Genomic DNA, 25,861 nt, shown 5'->3' with positions numbered 1-25,861 from the left:
AATATATAAGTCATTATCCACCATTTTTCAATAAAATTGCATGTTTTACTGTATTCTCAATCGATATTTATGCACATAAATCGTGCTAAAGTATAATATTATTGTCTCAGATGACCATTGCGTTTTCATCCTGAAAGAAATTTCAATCCCGGAAAACCACAATTTCGCCTTAAACAGTAACGGTATGGCAACGCTTTTAGCAAAACATCAAACATTATGAAACTTCAAAAATCCCCCAATACGTCAAAAATTTTTTAGTGGAAATACCTTCTTTTTTATACCATGGTATATGCACAACATTTTCAAACTAAAAACCAATTTTTCATTTGTCAGAAAAAATAAAGAAAAAAAGGCCGAATGTCAAAGAAACCATCGAAATACAAACTCTTATATTTTTTTCGCCATTCCTCATAATACGGTTTCAGTACTGGTGTAAATGGCGGCCGCCGTGGTGTGATGGTAGCGTGCTCCGCCTACCACACCGAAGACCCTGGGTTCACGCCCCGGACAAAGCAACATCAAAATTTTAGAAGCAAGTTTTTTCAATTAGAAGTACAGTTTTCTAAGCGGGGTCGCCCCTCGACAGTGTTTGGCAAGCACTCCGAGTGTATTTCTGCCATGAAAAGCTCTCTGTGAAAACTCATCAGCCTTGCAGATGCCGTTCGGAGTCGGCATAAAAAAGTAGGTCCCGTCCCGCCAATTTGTAGGAAAAATTAAAAGGAGCACGACGCAAATTGGAAGAGAAGCTCGGCCTTAAATCTCTTCGGATGTTATCGCGGTTTGTATTTCGATAGATTTTTTTGACATTCGGCCGTTTTTCTTTATTTTTTCTGACAAATGAAAATTTTGTTTTTAGTTTGAAAATTGTGTGTATAAAAACACATCTAAAATCAACTTTCTTGTGAAAAACGGGGAACCGTCAGAGACCGAAATCATTTTCCCTTGTTATTTGCATTGTTTTTATTGATAAAAATGTTAATTAAAAAATAAAATTTAAAGCATAAACAAAAACATGTCAAACTCACTAATTTTGGGGGGAATAGTGGGTCTGGTTTTCTCAAGGGTAGAAATTGTTTTTGTATTTTGAAGTTCCGATAAAGTTTCGTCAGTTTTTTTTAGCTTGGAATCCAAGACAAAATGAAGTATCACACATTCCAATCTTTTCTCGCGAGCGGTCGTACGTCGTCATCCTCGGCTCAACGTAAATTTTCGAGCTTTTTTGCCTTGAGTGGAAAATTAAAATAGGCCTCAAGGTTGGTTTCGGTGCGTATAGGCGGAGTTAGGAGATGCGATACCTCCCTGACCGGAGTTAGGGTGGTATTCTTGCATTCCTAACAGGAATCAAAAATTCGTTGAAAAGCATGGCGTCTAGCCACATATGGAACACAATATAAATTTATACAAAGAAAATTCTCGAAATTAAACAAAACGGGATAGTGAAAAACATGGCGTCTAGCCACATATGGAGAACAATACAATTTATATAGAAGGAAATTCACGAATTTGAAACTACAATTATAATAGTACATTCAAGAATTGGTGTTGGCGTTGTAGCTTTCGAGCTGGCCAAATAATTCGAATATTATTCGACCTTCATCCGGTATTATTATATACGCGCAGTGAAGTAATTAAAAAAAAAATGTATCAAAACGGCTTAGACATGTTAACTTGGCCCATTATTAGAATCACTGTTTGTATACTAATACGACTGTAACTTATGTAGTTCTTAACCCATTTTAAACTTGTTACCAGTTTTAGATAGACAAAATTTCGTTATTTAAAATGGCATACCGATTTTAGGATATATTTGAAAATTTTTGAACATTTACCTAAAGGTTTGGTTTTCTCCAAAAGCGGCCGCTAAAAGGCGGCCGGTATACCCATCGTTATCAGCGGCACCGATTTGTTGGAAACTACGAACAGTTACGGCAGACGATTCGAAAAATATAATTATGCATTTTTGCTTGTTATACTCAGTTGAGCAGAGCTCACAGAGTATATTCACTTTGATTGGATAACGGTTGGTTGTACAGCTATAAAGGAATCGAGATAGATATAGACTTCCATATATCAAAATCATCAGTATCGAAAAAAAATTTGATTGAGCCATGTCCGTCCGTCCGTCCGTAAACACGATAACTTGAGTAAATTTTGTATCTTGATGAAATTTGGTATGTAGGTTCCTGGGCACTCGTCTCAGATCGCTATTTAAATTGAACGATATCGGACTATAACCACGCCCACTTTTTCGGTTTTTCGAAATTTTCGAAAAACCGAAAAAGTGCAATAATTCATTACCAAAGACCGATAAAGCGATGAAACTTAGTAGGTGCGTTGAACTTATGACGCAGAATAGAAAATTAGTAAAATTTGGACAATGGGCGGTGCACCGCCCACTTTTAAAAGAAGGTTATTTAAAAGTTTTGCAAGCTGTAATTTGGCAGTCGTTGAAGACATCATGATGAAATTTGGCAGGAACGTTAATCTTATTACTATATGTCTGCTTAATAAAAATTAGCAAAATCGGAGAACGACCACGCCCACTTTTTAAAACAAAATTTTTTTTAATTGAAATTTTAAAAGAAAAGTTAATATCTTTACAGTATATAAGTAAATTATGTCAACATTCAACTCCAGTAATGATATGTTGCAACAAAATACAAAAATAAAAGAAATATTCTAAATGGGCGTGGCTCCGCCCTTTTTCATTTAATTTGTCTAGGATACTTTTTTTAATGCCATAAGTCGAACAAAAATTTACCAATCCTTGTGAAATTTGGTAGGGGCTTAGATTATAGGACGATAACTCTTTTCTGTGAAAAAGGGCTAAATCGGTTGAAGCCACGCGCAGTTTTTATACACAGTCGGCAGTCTGTCCTTCCGCTCGGCCGTTAACACGATAACTTGAACAAAAATCGATATATCTTTACTAAACTCAGTTCACGTACTTATCTGAACTCACTTTGTATTGGTATAAAAAATGACCGAAATCCGACTGACCACGCTCACTTTTTCGATATCGAAAATTACGAAAAATGAAAAAAAATGCCATAATTCTATACCAAATACGAAAAAAGGAATGAAACATGCTAATGGGATTGGTTTATTGACGCAAAATATAACTTTAGAAAAAAACTTTGTAAAATGGGTGTGACACCTACCATATTAAGTAGAAGAAAATGAAAAAGTTCTGCAGGGCGATATCAAAAGCCCTTGGAATCTTGGCAGGAATACTGTTCGTGGTATTGCATATATATAAATAAATTAGCGGTACCCGACAAATGATGCTCTGGGTCACCCTGGTACACATTTTGGTCGATATCTCGAAAACGCTTTCACATATACAACTGTGGGCCACTCCCTTTTAAAACCCTCATTAATAAGTTTAATTTGATACCCATATCGTACAAACATATTCTAAAGTCACCCCTGGTCCACCCTTATGGCGATATCTCGAAAAGGCGTCCACCTATAGAACTAAGGCCCACTCCCTTTTAAAATGCTCATTAACACCTTTCATTTGATACCCATATCGTACAAACAAATTCTAGAGTGACCCTGGTCCACCTTTATGGCGATATCTCGAAAAGGCGTCCACCTATAGAACTAAGGCCACTCCCTTTTAAAATGCTCATTAACACCTTTCATTTGATACCCATATCGTACAAACAAATTCTAGAGTCACCCCTGGTCCACCTTTATGGCGATATCTCGAAAATGCGTCCACCCATAGAACTGAGCCCCACTCCCTTTTAAAATACTCATTAACACCTTTCATTTGATACCCATATCATACAAACTAATTCTAGAGTCACCCCCGGTCCACCTTTATGGCGATATCTCGAAAAGAAGTTCACCTATAGAACTAAGCCCATGCCCTTTAAAACACTCATTAACACCTTTAATTTGATACCCATATCGTACAAACAAATTCTAGAGTCAGCCCTTCCACCTTTATGGCGATATCCCTAAATGGCGTCCACCTATAGAACTATGGCCCACTCCCTCTTAAAATACTCTTTAATACCTCCATTTGATACACATGTCATACAAACACATTCCAGGGTTACCCTAGGTTCATTTTCCTACATGGTGATTTTCCCTTATTTTGTATCCGTAGCTCTCAGCTGAGTATGTAATGTTCGGCTACACCCGAACTTAGCCTTCCTTACTTGTTTTTTTTTTTTTTAACTACTATTTCACAAAATGTTCAACGCTTCGACAATAGCGGTGGCTAAAAACGGTGATGAACGAGTTTCTACCGTCATGACGGCCGTAATATTTTATGCCCTGCTGCTATATTACGTTACGGTGAACTTCACGGTCTTCTTAGTTTCCACATAATTACTTTTACACTGAAACATTTTTGACAACATACTCTAACGCTATGTAGGGGCCGCTATAAAGCGGCACCGCTTTCGAGGAAACCAAGTCTTAACAAATAAATTGATAACAAACTTTGTATGCCAAGAGCACCAAAATTGACAAATCCGGAAAAAGTGAAAAAAAAAAAATGTTTATTGGAAAAATTTCCACAGTTGTGTTATGTTTTCCTAGTTGATATTGTGACAAATATTATCATCACTAAGGGATACTATCACCTCTAAGCCGATGCTAAGCAGCCACTTGTATGTACACAAACAAATCAATCGTTATGTATGTACATAAAGGATATACTCACAAAAGTATGCAATAATCGTTGGGAGTATTACTCACATATACACGCGCATATGGCTATGCGAGAGACTATAAACTACAAATTCACATGCATATATCTGAGATACTCACAAAAGTATGCAATCATCGGTGGAAGTATTACTCACAAATACACGCGTATATGGCTATGCGAGAGGCTATAAACGTGTATCTGTAGTTTATACCTGGTGGCGTATAGCTGGTAACTAAGTAGTAAATTCTAGAAGAAGAAGCGCCTAAAAGTATGCGAACGAGACAGCAGAGAGTATAAAAGGAGCGAAAGCTGAGTAAGCAGCAATCAGTTTAGTTCAAGCACGCTATTAGTTGTGAAGTATAAGTGTTATTGTGAAGTATTTCAAAGTAGCCTAATAAAGACCATTTTGCATTATTGAATATTGGAGTTATTTATTCAACAGTTTAGCGATACAAACGTTAGTAGAAGGTTGCAAATAAGCGGAATTCCCCGAAATTCGCTACAATATGTATATCATCTCATGTGATCTGGAGACAAACTGAAAATCGATCTTTAGTCAACAAAGTTAAAGGTTCATAAGAGTTTAAAGATACGAAAACCCGAAACTCACGATTTTAGGTGTGTCAGGGGGAAATCTTGTATGTAGTCATCCTGCGATCTTCAAGATCTACTAGATAAATTGTAAGCCTTCCCAGGAATTTTTAGTGTCAGTGTTATATATATATCCACCTTTTCGGAAAATCAACAAAGCAAATCGAATTAGTTTCTATAATGTTTTCGGTTTAATTTCGCAATTATTTCGTAACCATTTCGGGGTTTCCGGATCATTTCGCTGTTGCTTTCGTGAATGTATCGCAATTACTTTGGAATCATTTGCGACTACCTTAGGCCAGATTGAAAGCTAATTGAAAGCTCTGTCGTGTGAAAGCTAAGAAAGCGGAAAAAATTTTCATTGTTATCTTATAGGGCTCTGTCAAAGCATCAAAGCGAAGAAAAGCATTATAGGCGTTAATTATCTCGGGGCCTAGGATCATTTCGGCAGGCATCGGTTCAGTTCAGGAACGTAGTTGCTTATCCCCACTTTTGTGTAACTTTACATATCGAATCTCCCTTTCCTACACAAATGAGTAAACATACAAGAAAAGGGCCGGCGTCTCAACGTACTCGAAAACATGGAAATCTACAAACAGAAAACATTCGACGGTAGAATAATAAACGAACAGATAAACACAATTTCTGACACAATATTCGAGCCTCTAAAACTTGTTTACAGGAAACAACTTAATCACACAGGTACAACAGACAAACACACAACAACAAATAAACACCAAACAATTAACACACCAAAACAAAAAACCGACAAAGAAGGTCAAACGACTAAAATCACAGATTTCTACCTACCCCAGTCAGTCACACAAATCGATTAGTAAACCACCCTCTGTTCTAAATGAACACACAGCACATACACATAAAATATACACAAGCATCAATTTGACAATACCTGCTCATATACCTACGAACTATAAATACAGGACAAACGACAACAACAGATCAGAACGAAAATCGACACTGACGATGGCACAACGCCGAAACCGGTTTGTCTCAAAACCAAATTTGACAAGGGATGACGGAAAATCGTTCCAATATACATCATTTATCCACCCTGTCGGAAAATCAACCAAACAAGATAAGTAAACATTAATTCCTACGCCGATGACTGAACGATAATGGCAACAGCTCCTGGCCCACCCATTGATGAGCTATGCTGTTAAATTAGTCTTGCCAGTTTTTTCGACATCTGATCGAAGATGCCGTTTTTAGTTCAATTTTATTTACTTATCATTATTTCAGGTATATCGACATAGTCGCTGGTTTGGCTGTAACCTCAAAGGGTCATATTGTTGCTGTAGATAGTGTTTCGCCAACTGTTTTTGTTATATCTGAAGATGGTGAGTTGGTACGTTGGTTCGATTGTAGTGACTATATGCGTGAGCCATCAGACATTGCCATAAGAGGTAATAATACATCGATTAATTTATATATATGTTATCTATAGTAACGTTTTTTTTTTTGTTACACCTTTAGATAACGACTTCTATGTGTGCGATTTCAAAGGTCATTGCGTTGCTGTCTTTCGCGAGGATGGTACTTTCCAATATCGTATTGGCAATGAGAAAGTTACATGCTTTCCTAATGGCATCGACATATCAAATGCAGGCGATATTTTAATTGGCGATTCACATGGTAATCGTTTTCATGTTGCTTGCTATTCACGTGATGGAATTTTGCAATCAGAGTTTGAGTGTCCACATGTTAAGGTTAGTAATAAGCAAGCCCTATTGTGCTTGTTAATTTTGATTTTAACTTGTTGTGTTGCTTCTCTACTGAAAGGTCTCACGCTGTTGTGGTTTGAAGATAACCTCCGAAGGTTATGTTGTCACTTTGGCTAAGAATAATCACCATGTTTTAGTACTCAATACGCTTTACGTTCACTGATCGCAAATAAAAACAACAATTGGCAACGACAGCAACATCAGTAAGAACAGCACCAACGTCAATATAAACAATTTCCCAATGAATGTTTCTAAGAGCATTGGTGGCGCTGGTGGCAGCCCCATTGATAGTGGCACTTCTGGCATTATAGTAAAAAACAACATCAACATTAGATACACATCGAATAGCGTATGTGGTATTAGTAGCAATAATAACAATATAAACAATCAGCAGCATCACTCCTATCATACGCAGCAACATTCAAATACTCATCAACCACCACATAATAACACTACAACGAATTATCAGCAGCAGCAGCAAATACAACAAAACAATTTAAATGTCGATATCAGTAGTAGCAGCAGCAACAACATTACTAACATCATAAACAACAATCAAACCAGCAACAATCCTATTTATAGTGCTGCCAATGTAGCAATACAACGTTCAGCGGATAATAAATCAAATCTCTGGTTATTAATGAATAGCAGTGCTGCTGGAGCTGGTGCTACTGCTGATAGTATCGGTGGTGCAACCTCTGTTACCATAGTTAATAATGGTTGTATTGGTGCCGATAGAACACTAGTTCCACAACCAACGTTGAACGTGCAACATTAAAATATGGAAACATCTTATGCAGGTTTGCAAAAATGCTTTTAGCAGGTAATGGCTTTACAGGAGCTAAAATAATAAAAGAAGATTATACAAATTTATACAAATGAACCAGTGAACAAGAATTATTTGATAAATACGATATGCCAATTACATACTACACTAAATGAGTGTTGCCCCTTAATAAAAAAAATATTTGCTTTATGAATGAATGCAATTGTGAAAAAACACCATAGCAAGTAAAACAAAACAATAAGTATATATATAAAAATATATATATTAATATACACATATATATTAACAAAAATACTTGTAAAAAAATGTAATACACCACGCTGCGCATAGACAATTTGAAATCTCAAAAAAAAAAAATAAAATAAAAAAAAATAAAAAAAAAACATTTAACTGTCGAAAAAAAGTTAGAACAACTAAATTATGAACACACCAAAAAGCAAGAAGATAGACAGCTTGTTGAAGCCTTTAAAACTAGAAGAAAAAAATAACAATTTTATTAAAACATACCCTTAACTTAAATTATATATCGTTTTTGATCTCTAAGTTTTATTGCTTTTTCAAAACTATACGGCTTTTATATACATACAAGTATTGAATGAACAAATTTTATTTAAAAAAAATTAATTTGCGATTTTCTTCTACATAGTTCACTTTTATGAAATATACATAATATTGTATGTAAGTTGCTTTTGGCCCAACTACTGTTACCTAAATTTCGTTTTCTTTTTCAATTAATATACCGCTTGTTTATAGCTGTTGCAATGTATACGTTTAGGCAATAAAAACGAACTGCAGTTAAATCTCGTTATAATGCGAATACTATAGACATAATGCAACATTGGTCTCAAAGCTAGAAATTATCATTATAACGAGAATTCATTGCATATAGATTACTACGATGCACTTTATTCAAAAGGGGAAAGCTAAAATAGCAGCAGGTGATTGCAATAAATATGCATTTAATCTTGTTTAAATTGATATGCCACGCTTTTTGTTGAAATTATATCACATTCCGATGCATATTTGCTAGAAATCGAAAGAGTTTCTGTGTTAAAATGAATTAAAAAGAAAAAAAGAAAATAAAAAATTAGTATCACAAATACCATTTTATATATGTTTGCCAATAATTATACTGTGATAAAATTTTAAGATCGATCGATTTTAATTTGCATAAACTCAAGAGATCGTGTTTTTATGTTGGTCAAAAATTACGTATTAAAAATTATATATATATATAAATAAGTACACAAAATGCATATAAAGCGATCACCTGCTATTGTTATTTAATTTTTTTTTATTAATTTAATTAGTAATTATTTTATTCATTTTTCTTGTATCAAATGGCAACAGTTAGGGTGCCAATTTTGCCAAATACATAAACGGATATGATATTCAGTATAAAACCTTTAAAAGCATAAAACATTAAAGCATTTACAATTAGCAAAATTTGCTCTTTTCACTTTTTATTTATTTTTCGTTTACGATATAATGACAAGTGAACAAGTCAGTTAGAGTGTGCGTGCGTACAGTGCCAGCCTTATGTGGTGCTTTTTAGTCATTTTTCAATTCTGAAATTAAAAAATTAAAATATATATATGTAATTTTATTCGACCACAAGTAAAATTTGTGACTGTTTACATACATTAATTTTAAATAGTTTTTACTATTACGTTTTTCGCTGACATATTTTATTTTAAATAATCTAAAAAAACTTGTATTAACTAAGACTTTAAATATATACAAACTCACAAACGCTAATTCAACAAAAGTCTTGTGTACTAGAAATAGCTATACATGCACTAATTGAATGTACATATATTGTATTTATGCAGGGGATGCGCAAGATTTTTTTTACATAAATGGTATTTTGTTTGAATAAAACTTTTTTTGTTCTTCAAACAGTTTTAGCAGAGAAAAAGCAATATTCAACTTCTTATATACGCATCAGTATATCATATATACTATATATATATTATATTATGTTTATATACTACAACAACACAGATCGCTACGAATTCATCAACAACAACTAAGCAAATGTAATAAAGGCTGGTTTTCCAAGACATTATTATTATATTATACATATATATATGTATATCTACAAATGAAATATAAGTTATTATACTGACAAATATGTAACTTTTTACATTTTAAAACAAAGCGAATAAATTAACATACTTTTTTTTTGTAGGCGACACTTAAATATTTTTTTTAGTCGAATTTGTTTCGGAAAGTTAATGAAATTCACACATTTTTAATTTGTATACAAATATTGTGAGAAAACTCCAGAAAAAAGTTATATTTTTAGAAACAAAAAAAAAAATTTAATAATTTCTTGGGAATTTTTGTCTTTGCACTCGCCATTTTTATTAGATATTATAATTATTACTTTACTTTTCCCCTGCTGTTTTTAGCTTTTACGCAGTTATTTTATTGTTAATATGAATGTATTAAATTATAAAGAATTAATTACTAAAAACATAACATGTGTTTTTCAAATATTTTCTCGTCATTTTTTGTATTATCAATATTTTTAATTTTATTTTATTTTCACATGTATTAACGATAAAATATAAATTTTGGAAGTTATTGTATATTTACAAATAAAACCGAAAAAAACTTGTAAAACACAAATAATAACAAATATGTTAAAATTAAAAAAAATATATATATATATAAAAAGCTACCTAAGAACTTTAATTGCAATTTTTAATTATACCTTTTTAAACTTTTAATTTGAAAAATTTTTATTGTTTTTATTTTACACATTTTAAATGTATAAGACTTTTTTTGAAGTGAAATGAACCGAAGTAAAAAAGAATTAAAAAAAAAAAAAAAAAAAAAATATATATATATACATATATGTATTTAGTGATAGTATATCTGTTTATTCATATATAATATATGATGTGGCAAAATTTAAGGTCGTGTGTAGTTGCTATCGATAAGAAATAAACAATTGCAACACAACAAAAACCTAAAAAGTAATACAAATATAAAACAATTTAACAAATAATAAAAGTAACAAACACAACCAATAATCGCATATTTTCAAGTCATTTTTCAATTTTATTATTTACATATTTTTTATTACTATTATAAATAGCCTTAGTATTGATGACTTAAAAAATGTTTACAATAATTGTAAGTGTAGATTCCTATATATTTGCATATATATAAATATATTATACATATACTATATATATGAAAAAAAAACAAATAAAATTTTAAAATAAAGAACATGTGAAATTATTTAAACTTAACAATTGTGGTATACACTCACTTTTAGACAAGACCAAAATGAAAATAGCGAACTTGGTAATCAAAGCAAAGCTTTGGAAAATAGCATAATTAAAATTATAATAAAAAAAAATTTATTCAAAAATTTTAAATTTACAAATCATATAAGATTATACATAATAATTATGTACACAAGATTTAAACCAAAACTGAAAATCACAGTTGATTTGCCTTTTCGCATACTCAAACACACACACATACAAACTTGCCACCTTGCGCCAAATATAATTTTAGGGCCATTTTTACTATCTTTGGTTAAAGCTAACTGGCAATTTATTTGAAATATTTGTTCAGTTCCAGTTAGTGTTAACCGAAGGTGGTGAAATGTGCCTTAGTGGTTTTCAATTTAAGTTTACAGCGTAAGCTCATATCATCGCAAATGCAGACATAAAGAAAATTGATAGAAGTTTGCGCCCTAATCTAAATTTCATTGCCAATTTTAAGCGTTCTAAATATTAAATGAATTATTTTCTTTAGCACCTTATGCAATTTTTTTTGCATGTAGCAAATTGGTATTTAGTGGGAAGTATGAAGTTTGCAGCATTTACCGCGACTATGATATGTGCGTAGATATATGCGTATGGATTTGTATAATAATTGTTGAGAACACGAATATAGCAGCAAAAATTACTAACACATTCTATCAGTTTATTTATTTACTAGGGGAAAAGAAGCGCCAAATTTGTATTTACTGCCTTGGGCCATATTATGTAAATCGATTCGCAAGAAATTTCTTTCGGATTTGAAAATAAATACATGTGATTTGACAGCTTTCATATTACATTAGCATTCGAATCGAGTTACATAATAAGAACCCTGTTTGAATGTATTATCTAATATATAGTGCAAACTTTTTACAGCAAAATGCTTTATTCTTAACGGTTGTAAGCGTTTTACGTCTAGAAATCTGCATTAGAAGACGGCGCATATCTTTAAATCATGATAAAAAATCTGACTTGCGTTGTCAACTCATTAGAATTGCGCAGCTAGAACTTTTCAATTTAAGTATACACGCAATTTTGACTGACCCTAAACGTGTAATATGCTGGTCTAAAATTGATTGGACTACAATACGGCATAACATTCAAATTGTTGCTGAAAAGTCCTAATCAGGGCTGTGAACTGCATCCGAATTTTTCAACTATCCGGATAAACCGGATATTCGAATAACCGGGTAGCTAAGATAAAAATTCGGCTATCCGGATATACGGATTCATAAATGGGAAATCCGGATATCCGCTGTTCGGCTATCCGGATACGTAAACGGAAAATCCGGATATCTTTATGTCTGGATACTGGAATATAAAAGTGGAATATCTGCATATCAGAATTAAATGAAGCAAACATCGAAAAATTATTCACAAAATATGTTTGTAGCATGGTTCAACTATATGGTTGGCTCATCTGTACAGCAACAAATTATGTCTGTTCAAATTGTCAAAATCTGTGTATTGGTATTAGGCGAATAAAATGAAGGGAAAACATAAAACATAACAGTTTTAGTGTGTGTTAAGAAAATGTTGGCAATGTGTTGGTTTCATTTTGAGTTTGCCATCTCCTTTTGACAATCCCATCGACCATGCAATGATAAAAATAAAATCAGCTGATGAGATGAGTCAACCATATAATTGAGCCATGTGTTTGTAGATTATTAAATTAACGTCAAAAATTAAAAAGCTACAATTTTACAAACAAGCAAAAATAAGAATAGTGTCATTTGTTTATATTGTGAAAAAACGCTGTTAATTGATTTAAATGTCCCTGTTGTTGTTGTTATTAATGTTAAATAAACATATATGGTACATCAATTTTTTGCTTTCACTGGATATCCAAAAATACGGTTATTAACCGGATCTTCATAAATCCGGATAGTTTCACAAGCGAATATTAACCGGATATCCATGCCGTCCGGATATTATCCGTGTCAACGGATATCCGTATGGATATTCGAATATGCGGATAGTCCCAGCCCTAGTCCTAACACAAATGGCGAAGTTTTTATGAGACATCTTTAATACTTCCTTTTCACAATATTAATGGAGACATTTTTGTAACTAAGTTGCATAATTTGCCTTTTATAATTCATTTAAGTTTAATTTAAATTAACAACAATAAATAGAAAAAATAAAAAAAATGTGTTAATAATTTTTGCTGCTATTTTCTTGTCTACAACTGTATTGAAATGCATACGCTTCATTTTCATAACATGCTAGGATATAAAACCACGACCCAACCGTTCTTAATGAGTGGCTTAATTTTAATGTTTCGTAAATTTTTACATATGTGTACATACTATAAAACTTTGAATTTTCATAGCTTTTAGTTAGAATATATAAACAGGCATCCAATATATATCACATTTATTTTTAAATTGTAACTTTTGAATATATGCTGCTGTGTTTATTACTTCGAAATGGTTTTGTCAAACAAACCTTTTGTTTTTTATCATTTAATAGCATTACTTTAATTAAAAAAAACTTTAGGAATACTGTGCTATTGTTTACCAATTTTTAAATATACAAATTTTGTGAGTTGTATGCGTTTACGAATTTTGTTGAATTATGTGAGAAAAGCGTGCATGTGAAAGCAAAAACATGAGGCGAGAAAGAAACAGTAGAAAAAAAGCGGTACGCTCTATGCCAAAAAAAAAAACGTATTGATATTATTTTTTTTTTCACATCCACTCAACATTTACAAAACAAAAGTTAATGGTTTGTTGTTTTTTTATTTTTAATTTCAATGTTTTTAATGCGTAATTAAATTTAGGCGATTTTAACTTGTTTCTGTTTAGTTTATGCTTTAAATAACCTGCTTTTATTTTTATTTTTCAATATAAATGTCTATACACATATGCATATATGTATGTAAACATATTTTTTTAGAGGATTAAGATATATTTAATGTTACACTGAAAAGTTTTAATTATTTTTTTAAGCACATTAGGATTTTATATATCATATACATACATACATATTAAGTAATCAACATAATGCGCTTTTAATTATGTCCTTGTTGTGTTAGTGAGACTTTCGTACTTGACGCTATTTTCGTTTTTTGTAGGAACGTTTTTTCCACGTTCCAATGCAAGTTTACATACAAAAATTTAGTTTTACAAAATCTACACAAATACTAGTTTACAAAAAGTAATAAAAAATAAAAAAACATTTATTTTTAAATTATCTATAAATTGTTCAATTAGTGCTGGAAAATTTATTATCGACAAAACACGTCACTTTGCTGTGCTTTTACCTTTTTATTGAAATAAAAGAAATATATATATATTTTAAATAAAAGTAGTGTAATAAGATTTACTATTTAGTGGTTTTCAGAAAGTATACACATAAATATACATATGTATGCATACCCGAAACTTAAGAAAAAGCGAAATACATGTTAGCTTAATTCACAAAAACCCCAACCAACCAATTTAAAATTTTGCAGGAGAAGCAAAAAAAAAAAAAAAAACATTTTAATTTCATATTCTCTACATGCAGAGTTGGCTTTTCAAAAGTGAAATAACTCTGTTGGTATATTAATACATTATAAATCTTTGAAAAACGCAATTTCAAAAAATATGTTGGTTATAGGGTATTTTCGAACTAAACTAACGTTATATGTGCCTATAAATAAGCACATATAGTTTGTAAAATGTATTGACCTCTTAATTATATATTCCTTTAATGCAATTAAGCGCTTAGTGCGTAGCTAGAACTGACTACACAAATTACTCATTTTTCCGCGCTCCATCTTGACCCATGTATCCCAAACACATTTGAACTCTAAAAACGCATAAATAGGAAAATTGATCATGGTCATGGATCTTCTATCATATTGGTTCTTTATTCAAAGAATATAATAATTCAAAAAAAACCTACAAAGAGAATTTTTTTAAATTCTAAATATTGAGGTGTAACACTGACTTCAAAAATTTATCATACATACTGTTGTGGACAAAAATAGAGAAAAAAAAAGTTTTAACACATTTTTACAGATAGTAATGTGTATATTAATTAAATTTGTTATATGGAAGAAAATTTGGAATGCATTCAATATTCAATGCGAATTTCGATATACCTCAAACATATACTTTATAAGATTGAAATTGCCGAAACAAAAAAACTGCATTCGCAGGTATGAAGCTTGGGGTTTTTTGAAAATTTTCAAATATCTTAAATTTTTGCAGACGTTTTTGAAATTGGTTGCATATAATTGTTTCCCCCCAATTAGAAAAAATTTTTTTTGAATGCAATAAAAAGAAGAAAAAACAAATTAAATTTAAAATTCTTAATTCTGAAATATGAAAGGCTTTCGTCTTGATCGAAGGAACCTATAGCCAAAATTTGGTGATGATTGAAGTGTGGGAAATACGTTTCCATAGCGAACACACAAACACAGAATTTGATTTTTATATATGTGACCCAGTCTATGAAAAGGTGGCTTATGACTAAAAAAAAAACAGCTGTTAACATCTGTTTCTCTCAATTTCTTTTTTGAGTCATAAGCCACCTTTTCATAGACTGGGTCACATATACAGATGTAGATAGACTGAAGCTAAGAAATGTTTTTATTAACGGCGGCAGATTACTAAACGTCCAAAAGGAATAATAGCCAAACTCAACAATGCAGTCAAACTTTAGGTGTTAAAATAACCTAAGATTGTACGGCAGCCATAGTTCTGAAAAATCCCATTTGTAGGGAAGGTGCCACGCCCCTTTTTTCCCAATTCCACATTTTACTGGAGGTGTTAGGACTTAACATCATAAAGCTCCTTACCAATTTTCATTATCCTACCATTACTACATCCAGAGATATGCAGTATCATATATTCAATTTTTATGGGAGGTGCCACGCCCCTTTTATATATCCAAATTATGTTTAGCCTAAACCTTCCTGTTGATTAAAGGAACCTATAGCCAAAATTTGGTTATGATTGAAGTGTGGGAAATACGTTTCCATAGTGAACACACAGACACACAATTTGATTTTTATATATATAGATTTAGCATCGCATATATATAGCTTACACTCTGTGGTCAACCTAAATCTCTTCGTGGATGTATAGAGCCATAAATATCGATTCGATTCTTTAACCCAAAACCATTCAACCAAAAGAAACAAAAAATTTAAATATTTATAAAATCACAAAATAATTTTCTCAGTTTTGTGCTTGTGATTAATTTTTAAGTCAGTGTCCGACAAACCTTCATGTTCTTCTACTCGTATAATCATATTTAAAATACAATCTTGTTTTCCTATGTTTTTTTTTTTGCATTTGCAATGTTAGCTTTTACGTATTATTAATTAGTCAATTAAATTGTGGAATTTCATTCTGCTGTGGTATGATCCCATCTTCACAAATTCATACATACATATGTATACTAAGTATGTCTGTACCAAAGTTTGTGCAAATATTGTATGTTGTATAGTATTGAAGAGATATCTTTAGAAAAAAGTATGTAGGTAGGGTGTAAATGCATAAAATTTTAAATATATACATATGTAATAATATATGTATATATAAGTAAGCGAAACAAACAAATTTGAAGCAAATAAAACGAGACTATTTACCTTAAAAGAATTTTACAACTTACATTTACAATTGTGAATAATCGTTTTTTTAATAACTAAGCTTAATTCCTTATAACAAGAAAAAAAAAAAACACATTTACATAAATATATACATACATACATATAAATAGGATATAATAAAAAATCATATACATATACTAACTTTGGGTTAACATGTAAGCAATCTATTTTATTTGTGTAACTAGGAATTTTTGAAAATATTAAAATAAATATATCATTGCTACACTGGTACATAAATGTATATGTACATACCTACTTCTAACAAATTGAACGATAATCGACAAAGTATGTTTTTTTGGCTATTTTGCCCCGTATAATCTACATAATCTTGACAATATTAATTAAGTTTTTTTTAGTTGCAAATATATATTTTTTGATGTAGGTAAACATTTCAGTATCATATTTTCGAACTAAAGCAACCTCCTTTGAACAATGAGCAGTTAGTTCCGGCTCCTTACATGCCTAATCCAATGAGCCAAGATCCCGCATTCCGGAATTGTTGTATTTGTAATCGAATTTGAAAAAAAAGTTTGATGACATAGTGCTTTTGAAAATTTTCGATTTATTACATTTCTCTCATGTTTCGCTACCACTGTTCGGAATATTTAAAACTGTTACCTGAGTAAACGACTACGCCGGAGTAAAATTTAAATTTTTGGAGTATTTTTTTTTCTTCCTTTCTGAAAGCGGGACCATCAAATTGATTTGCTGGCTTGGAAAACCTTTCGATAGTGTTTTTTTATGAAATGTTTCTCGGAAAAAAAGTTATCTGCTTTATCAGATGCACATGGAGTCGGCCTAAAACGAGTAGGATGACCAATTAATGCTCTCATTAACATACCACATTCTATCTCCCCGAATATCGCGAAAAATATTTTTATTTTCGGTTTACCATACATATTTCATGCTCTTTTGATGACAGAAGGTGCCAAGACCGTGGTAGATTCCTGTAGGAACGATAATGGCGACCTGGTAACTGACATACAGAGTGTGGTGGAAGACGAACTCGATACCCCGATCGCCGATGATGAAAAAACAAAATCACGGCTAAAAAATCACAAGGTAATATGACGGGATATCCGCCGGGCTGTTCAAACATTAAGGTAAGATAAAGAAGCAAAAAAAAGTGCGTCTTGCAGTTAACTTGGACAAAGACGAAGTACTTGCTGTCATCGGGGCCTTTGTAGCTACGTCACTGTTGACGGATATATATATATTCGAGACCGTTAAGGATTTCATTCATTTCGGAAGCAGCATTAAAAGCAAAAATAATGTCGGCCTAGAAATCAAATGGAGAATAACTCTTGCCAACAAGTGCTTCTTTAGGCAATTGAAAAGTAAAGGCCTTTCGACGAACAAAATTCTCGCTCTACAAATCACTCATCAGTCGAGAGAAGATGAGATGGCTCCTGAAGTATTCGAGTGAAAAGTTCTCCGGAAGGTTTATAAACAGAGGAAAGAGAGCAAACTTTCACTGAGTTTGGAGAGACAGTTGGAGGAAGATTTGACCTCGCTTGGTGCCCACAATTGGCCACTGTTATCGCAAAACAGAGTTAGCTGACCTCACTGACTCAATGCACGTCATTTTTTTATATAAAATTTCAAGAGTGCTGTATGTTGAATTTTGGCAGGATTTACAGATCGCGCTCGAACACATTTTTTGCTTACATTTTACAAAAACTGAGTAAAATGTGAACAATCATGTCTTAGGACACAAACAATGAATTCACGTCATATCATCCAATCGTCACTTGTAAACAATCAGCTTTTCATACGTATAGAATAAAAACTTCAACCAAAAGACATTAGATAGAATACCATTTAGTTTTCAACTCGACCCAAATTAACCTTTGAGATAAAAAATGTCGTAGGAGGTAAGAGCGGAGCAAAATACTCCGATTGGAATAAAGTCTGAAACATGTCAAAAGCGTGACGTCACGCCGAGAAAATTTATTTCACAGCTAACTATGATTTTTTGCTCTCATTTTTTAATGCGGGATCTGTTTATTGGTTCATGCCTTACCTATTTTCTCTGATTAATTGTTCTTAAAAAACTAGTGCTTTAGTCATTGCTGTTACTAGTCACTACTTTGGTTTTCTATTACAGTTAAATTAATTATTTTTTCTTAAACATATGTAAGATTATATTAAAATTAAAAAAAAAAAAGAAAAAATACGAATATTACAAGAAATGGGCGTGATATATACATCGGAATAGTTTATCAATATTCTTTTACTTTTTGAAGCACTTTCCGTGGAAACAGAACAACAACCCTAACTTCCACTCTTTTGAGAAGTATCGCTACAAGTATTCTGGGATGAACTCCCACAACTCTCGGCTCGTTCAACCCATTAAAACTGCTAACCAGGAAAATGTATATCCTAGCTTTTCGACATCTAGTGAAAGTAACTGAGTCAGCTCTAGGAAAGAATTCCTCAAAGAACCTTCGCAAATTCCCTTCAAGCCGACAACGTGAACTCACCAAACCGAAAAAGGGCTCTGCCTATGGTTGTGTTGGAGCCGCCAAATAATAACAACAGTATTGCTAAAGTGCTGCTTAATTGTTGGAATGTTGCTGATACTCCAGTTGATAATTGCAGCAATAGCGCAGTGAAAACGTTTATGTTGCCTTTGATTTACTAGTGATGATCAATACATTGTCAACATTTTATTCAACGAACGCGCAACGCTGCCAGAGCTTCTCAAACTTTGCCGAAAAACGTGATGCTCTGTAATAAACAGCAACACTGCTGCAAAGACTGCAGCTGGAACACACCATATCTACAAAAGCTTGTCTAACTCACACGAGGCTCAACTGTTCATGAAAAAAATAGATAAAATACATAGCGCTAACAGAGTGTTTACAGGCGGCAAGGTAAAAATCCTTTTTCGAGGCTTATTCATATTTTTCAATCGAAATCATTTTTACATCGCAGGTCCAAAGCCTAGTGCACAACCCAGGAACGTGATTTGGATTTAAGTTACCTTTTACGACAGGCATATTGCAGTGTATTGGTATACAAAAGGAGTCACAGCAAAGGAAGTTGGTGTTAAACACAAATCTACGTCCTTAGCCAGCTAGAAATGTCCATGGTGATGAGATGCTAGATAATTGGGAAGAAATTAATGAAGTCGGTTTGACAAATACATTGCAAGAAAAAAAAAAACAAAATCAACAAATCACACAATAGCAACAATTAGAAAATGTGGCGCTTTGTGTTGATTAAAGTTTAGACTAATTTTGTCACAAGGTGGCACATTAAGTTGTTTACCCGGTTGGCATTGCAATTGTTGGCTGTTTAGACTACAATATATACCGCGGGGATATTCTAAGCCTCCATAACCAACCCGCAGGGCAAACATCATAGATAGAGATGGGAAAGGGGCAAATACCCAAATGGTAAATACCCGGTAAATTGGTTATACATATATGTTAAAAAGGGGTAAATACCCAAATATTTACCCAAAAGAAGGGTAAAAATAATGTTTTGAAAAATATGGGAAACAAACACACAAATTCAATCAAAAATGTACCCAATTTGTCCTATATTGGTGGGTAGTTATCCATCACGCTATCGGTTGAATTAATTTTAATCTGTAATCCAGCGTTTTTCAAAAATATTTAGCCAGTAATGCATGCCGTTGCAAAAAATTAAGTTTACCCAGTAAACATTTTAAGTCAAAAAAGAATCTGGAAAAATATCTAAATTGGAGCGTTTACAGTCGGTATGTGCTCATTTGCGAAGCCGAAACCAATGCATTTCCATTCTTGCAATGGTCGTCCTACATGAGCCTTTTAACGTATATCATTTGAGCATAAATAAGAGTCCGACGTAAGTCTTAAAAGGCGTTTAAACAGCTCATATTATACTCCACTGCGACTCTCCGGCGTCATTTTTAACACTCTTAATAGCTTGGCCTGTATGTAATTAACTCTAATAAACTCTGATTACCTGACACCTATATGGCCTATTTATTAGGGATCGTCAGCGCTTATTGGGGTCATATATAGTTCGACGCACCTGGACAGAGCGTGGCAGCTTTGCGGTCACAGTAAAAATATCGAGAAGCGTCCATGAGCGGAAAAAAATCAATGCTTATACAAAAAAAGAATAGCAAGGGTAACATTAATGTACAAATGTAATTAATTTTGTATTAACACAGTTTCAAAATTTGTTCCAAACTCGCTGTGACGAATAGTTGATAAATGATAATTTTTGCACGCTAGGTTAGGAGCTTTGAGGCCGTTAAATAAAAGGCAAAAATTAAATTTTCTTTTACCCTCCTACGCGTTTCGACGCTTTTCTGATTCCTACATTGCCCACTTATTTTGGACTCGTTTCGGATTCTTAAATTATGAGCGCCGTGAGCATGTTTGAGGGGTAGCTTTGTTTGCGTAAATATGTGTACCCTATAAACATTCTCGTACAGTTCTGGAGTTCAATATGGGTCCGAAAAATATCATCTTCAAAAATGCTATCACCTTAGAGCCTTTTATGACTCCAATTTGATGAAATTATGAACAAACCAAAAATATTAAAATCAGTAAACTAGACAGCTCCGGAATAAAAACTCAGAAATTTTTCTGCGACAATTTATTCTAAATAAATAATTAATTCAACTAATACTTATTTCATTTCTATCTTATCCTCATGGGAGTTTTTTTTATCACAACAAATGCGAGTGCAAACGATCAAAAGTTTGGACTCCTTTCAGCCAAATTGTTGACTCCGAGTGTTTGCTGGGTTGTTTGTTTAAAATCAAAACGAAAATTGTTTAATTACACGAAAAGCTTCGCATTGATTGATAAACTATTTCTATTTTAGTCTTGTGCGCCTAACTCAACATCTCAAATTGCTCCATTTTTCGAACACATGATAATAGGCCTTCGAATTAGTTTTTCAATCAACATCGACCAATCCCGCCGCTTATTCTTAAATAGTGTTTTAATAAATTATTTTTTTATTACCTTAGCTCATTGTGTGATTTCATTAGAGGTCGCTTGAAACTGCGGTTAGATTCCCTAACTGTGAAAAACTGAAAAATGTACACTTATTGAAAACTCATTTGTATACAAAATGTACACCTTACATTTTCATGCGATTCTGTAAAGTATTCCGCACATTGTTTTGCTGAATGGGCGCTGAATGTAAAAGTCATATGTTAGTGAGAAAATGTTTATCAAACGCTATGAAAACAAAAAAGTTATTCTGCAAAAGTGCGCATGAGTTTTGAATGTCACAATAGTGTACACTGGCCGTCAAGAAAACTAACAAAGTTTTTATCAGTGAGTTTTCTTGTTCACAGTTTTGCTTTACAGAATCAGAATTTCAAAGTTAACACAATTTCTTGTGTATACTTTAAAACTCACAGTTAGTGAATCCAGCCCCTGCTTATCTCAGATTACCATTACCCGCCCTAAACTCCCACCGCCCAGTTGGTTTGTTAAAATTAATGCACTTTGTGATTAGCAAATTCGGTGAGACTTGTGATTAATAAAAAACATGTTTAATAACTTTCATGTCAAATACCAAAGTTTTAAACACAAAATTGATTAATTTAATTTCTCATAAATCTGTTTTTTGTAGGAAACTAAATTTAAAAAAAGGTCGCCAGAAATTAAACACAAGTTTTAAAAGTTTCAACGAGGTTCTTAAAAACACATAAAACACATATTTAAAAAAAAAATGTTAACCAGAGCTGGCCGATAAGGAAACAAAGAGGAACAAGACAATTATACGATTATAGCAATCTTAAAAGAACGGATTTACTGTTACTATAATCGCAGCTCGTTAGATAACCGATTAATTGGTTAAATTTGCTATTCAATTATTGTAAGATTCCATTTACAATGAGTCATTCGACTTTCAAAGCATCTTTAAAGTAATCGTTATTGTAGCTACAATCAATAACATATATACTCGTTATCCACCAGCTCTGTTGTGACTTATAGCGTCGATCAACAAAACTAAAGTACCGAAATTACCTTCAGACCATATTTTTTCCGGATGAATATCCTGCAGTCAAACCAACTAGCTTTAAGGCCGCGGCACAAGGACATTTTTCATATAGCTGCGTTTAACACAAGCTTATGCATTCCAATAACATCGCCACAATCAACCAAGATGGTGCGTTTGTAAATAAGAGGGAACTTCAGACTTGGCAATTGAAGTTTATTACGCCTTGCCCATTCACATACAAGACTTCGCGAAGCACTGATAAACATTCTCCCTATACAACAAAAATACTTGCTAACATATTTTGCGTCGTATTCGATTGTTATATTGCAGTTTTTAATTGCGAAAAATGTTAAAAAATTTACCAACCAGTGGGAAAAATAATTTCACTTGCAAAGTGTGCCAGCACCCTTAGCCAAAGCAAATGTCAAATTCTTCTTCTTATGATTTGTTTGCAAAAAAATTTGGGAGTTGGCTACTTTTCAATATCAGATGGCGCCAGTGTCGCTCATTCTACCGTTCTCCATAAAAATACGTGCAATGTACTCATAATGCATAAGCTTGTGTTAAACTCATCTATATGAAAAACTGCCTATGTGTCGGGGCTTTTAAACTGCCCAACAACGAATCTGAATACCCAGCGAACTAGTCAGCCAGTATGTCTGTCTAAAACTTGTTCAAATGTCACTAAACAAATTCTACACCTTTTCAACAAAATAATAAGAAAACGTAAATTTGTTATGAAAATTCGTAAATTGGAATGGGGGAAAAATAAATGAGATTTCGTAAAATTAGCAACATCGCAAGAGACCATTGTTTATTTACGCATTTCAAAATGACATATTTTGCAAAGAAAAGCGCAAGCGCGCAATTTTCAGCTAGCATGAAAAGGTGGCTTATGCTTCAAAAAAGAAATTGCGAGAAACAGATGTTTTTTTTTTTGCGAGAAACAGCTGTAAACAGCTGTTTTTTTTTTTTTGAGTCATAATCCACCTTTTCATAGACCGGGTCACATATATTGCTTTAATTTTTTGGTAATAATAAATAATAAAACAATTGGGCATTTAACAAGAGTGTCGTAATAATGTAAGATTTTATGATTTGAGTTGTTTTCGTGGCTCCAATATAAAATTTTATGCCAAAAATTAAATAAGAAGAAAACATCTGTTAAAATGCGTTCATAATTTTGCTTTTGTTTTACAACCGAAAAATTTGGAATTTGGGCTTCTGTTAGGTACTTTAGTTTTGTTCGTCATTGTAGATAATATTTTTTTTTAATTTTCAATGAAGCTACAAAAAAAAAACAAAAATATGCATTAAAACATTTTACATTAAAAAAAAGGCCGTAAACAACAAAAATAAAAAAAAAAATACGTTTATATAATAATAGAACACAAAAACAAAAAATAAACACACAAACAGAAAAGTTTAATATTTATAAAACGGTATATATCTTCATAAATATAGCATAAACACAAATAAGCAAACGACTATATGCCACAAATCATTAATATACATAATATTATACACTTAATTTGATTGTAAAAAATAGGAAATAGAACACACATAAGTTAAAAAGAATTAAGTTGAATACACGAACAAGTATGCTGCAACTGAGCGAGAAAACTTATACACCTAAATCTACATAAGATTTTCAAAAACAGAATTTAGCGTTATTTTCTTTTATAAAAAATAATGCTAATCTAACAGGCCAAGACAAATTGAGTCAACACAAAAATATTCTATCACTTTCTTATTTCGAATAGTAAAAATTCGAATTCGAAAAATTGAAAAAACGAATAACGAATTCAAATTTTCCAAAAATCAAAAGCACATCCCAGAAGATTACAGAACGCTTGCATAAGTTGAGTTTTATAATAAATTCGTTTAGATACAGCTTTCGAATCAAGTGACTCAGTAGTGCCGCTAACCTTAATGTTCGAAATTCAAAAAAAATTCCCAAGCACAATAATCAGAAATCAAGAAATAACTCAATACTGTAAAATATGCATAACCACATTTTTTTTGTAATTAATTCTAAAAACTATAAACAAGAAGCAATAAAGAATCACATAAAACAAAACACAAAAACAGAAGCTTATTATATACATATCTGTGGTGCAAGAGTTCCTCTCAATGACTGCAAAAACAAAACAAGCAAAAATATGTATTAATTTCTTTATAAAAAGAATTTCTGGCGCATATATTTTTAAAACAAATATGTCATTTAAACACATTAATAATACATTTAACAATAACACGAAAATGCCAGCAAAAACTATTAACAAATTGTTGTAATTGTTTCCTTCCTTGCATTATTTTCGAAACGAAAACTCTGCAAACCAATTTCAGAATTTTTTTTTCAATAAAATGGAAGTGTTTACTTCGGATTTTCAGAAACTTCATGAATATGCAGTTTTGTAGTCTACTCTTTTTTTTTTTTTTTGAACTTTAGAATTAATGGTTAAAGCTTAAGCTTATAAAACACCAGGTTATCCCTCAATTTGTGTGCTTTCGTCAATTGTCTGCAATGGTGCAATGGTTGTCCAATTGCAGTTCTTCTTTATGTTGATGACAGTTCCTTTTCTGTCAGATTTCTTCGTGTATGTACTTATAAATGTATACATATGTATGCGTGGATAGATTCGTCATTTTGTCAAAAAAAAAAAAAAAATTAAGTGTGGTGGACGGTTTATCACCATGAGAAAACCGCATAAAATTTTAAATTACAATTAATTTGTATATGTTATTTTTTAAATTAAAATTTAGCATCAATTTTTTTGCAAAAATTCTGCTAGTTGAGTTATTTTGTTACATCTTTGGTCATGTAATATTTCATAAAAATTTGTGCTACTTTGAAAGATTTCAAAATCTCTCCTAATATTACTGGTCATTAATAGCTTGAATCTTAATTAAATATGCTTTGTCATAAGTGAAGCCTGTGAGGATTCTGTTAATTAACTTTATTTGTTTAGGAGAAAGGGGGCATTTATGAAACCAAGTTCTTTTTTTAATCTTTGTAAATATTCGACCATATAAATTAGGTTTCGAGTTGGAAAATTCTAAAAAATCGGTATACCATTTTTCTTTTATTTGGGTTTTAATTGCATTCAGTGCCTCATCAACCGACAGTTTTACATTAACTATGATATCACTATCAATAGCATTTTTGGCTATTTGATCAGCAATTTCATTTCCCTTGATACCCATATGACTGGGAGTCCA

At 32.2% G+C, this 25,861-nt stretch overlaps 1 protein-coding gene and 1 long non-coding RNA gene across 5 annotated transcripts in view; both read left to right on the top strand.

Annotated features, from left to right (window-relative positions):
• mei-P26 (meiotic P26) overlaps nucleotides 1-9,482 on the top strand; it is a 77,454-nt gene extending 67,972 nt beyond the window's left edge. For all 4 annotated transcript variants that reach the window (XM_067784556.1, XM_067784555.1, XM_067784554.1 and 1 more), the window contains exons 7-9: nucleotides 6,521-6,684; nucleotides 6,755-6,987; nucleotides 7,061-9,482. In XM_067784556.1, coding sequence (XP_067640657.1) covers nucleotides 6,521-6,684; nucleotides 6,755-6,987; nucleotides 7,061-7,165 — 502 coding nt within the window. In that variant the 3' untranslated portion in view covers nucleotides 7,166-9,482. The remainder of the gene's footprint in view (nucleotides 1-6,520; nucleotides 6,685-6,754; nucleotides 6,988-7,060) is intronic.
• A 6,063-nt stretch (nucleotides 9,483-15,545) lies between these two features.
• LOC137250890 (uncharacterized) lies at nucleotides 15,546-24,732 on the top strand. The gene is made up of 2 exons (XR_010953112.1): nucleotides 15,546-19,554; nucleotides 19,616-24,732. It is a non-coding gene; the product is annotated as an uncharacterized lncRNA (long non-coding RNA).
• The last annotated feature ends 1,129 nt before the right edge of the window (nucleotides 24,733-25,861 follow it).

The sequence above is a fragment of the Eurosta solidaginis genome, chromosome 4 (assembly GCF_040869045.1).
Source record: "Eurosta solidaginis isolate ZX-2024a chromosome 4, ASM4086904v1, whole genome shotgun sequence".
NCBI classification, from domain to species: Eukaryota; Metazoa; Arthropoda; class Insecta; order Diptera; family Tephritidae; genus Eurosta; species Eurosta solidaginis.
The sequence above is the reverse complement of the archived record's forward strand: the minus strand, read 5'-3'. Positions and strand labels throughout refer to the sequence as shown.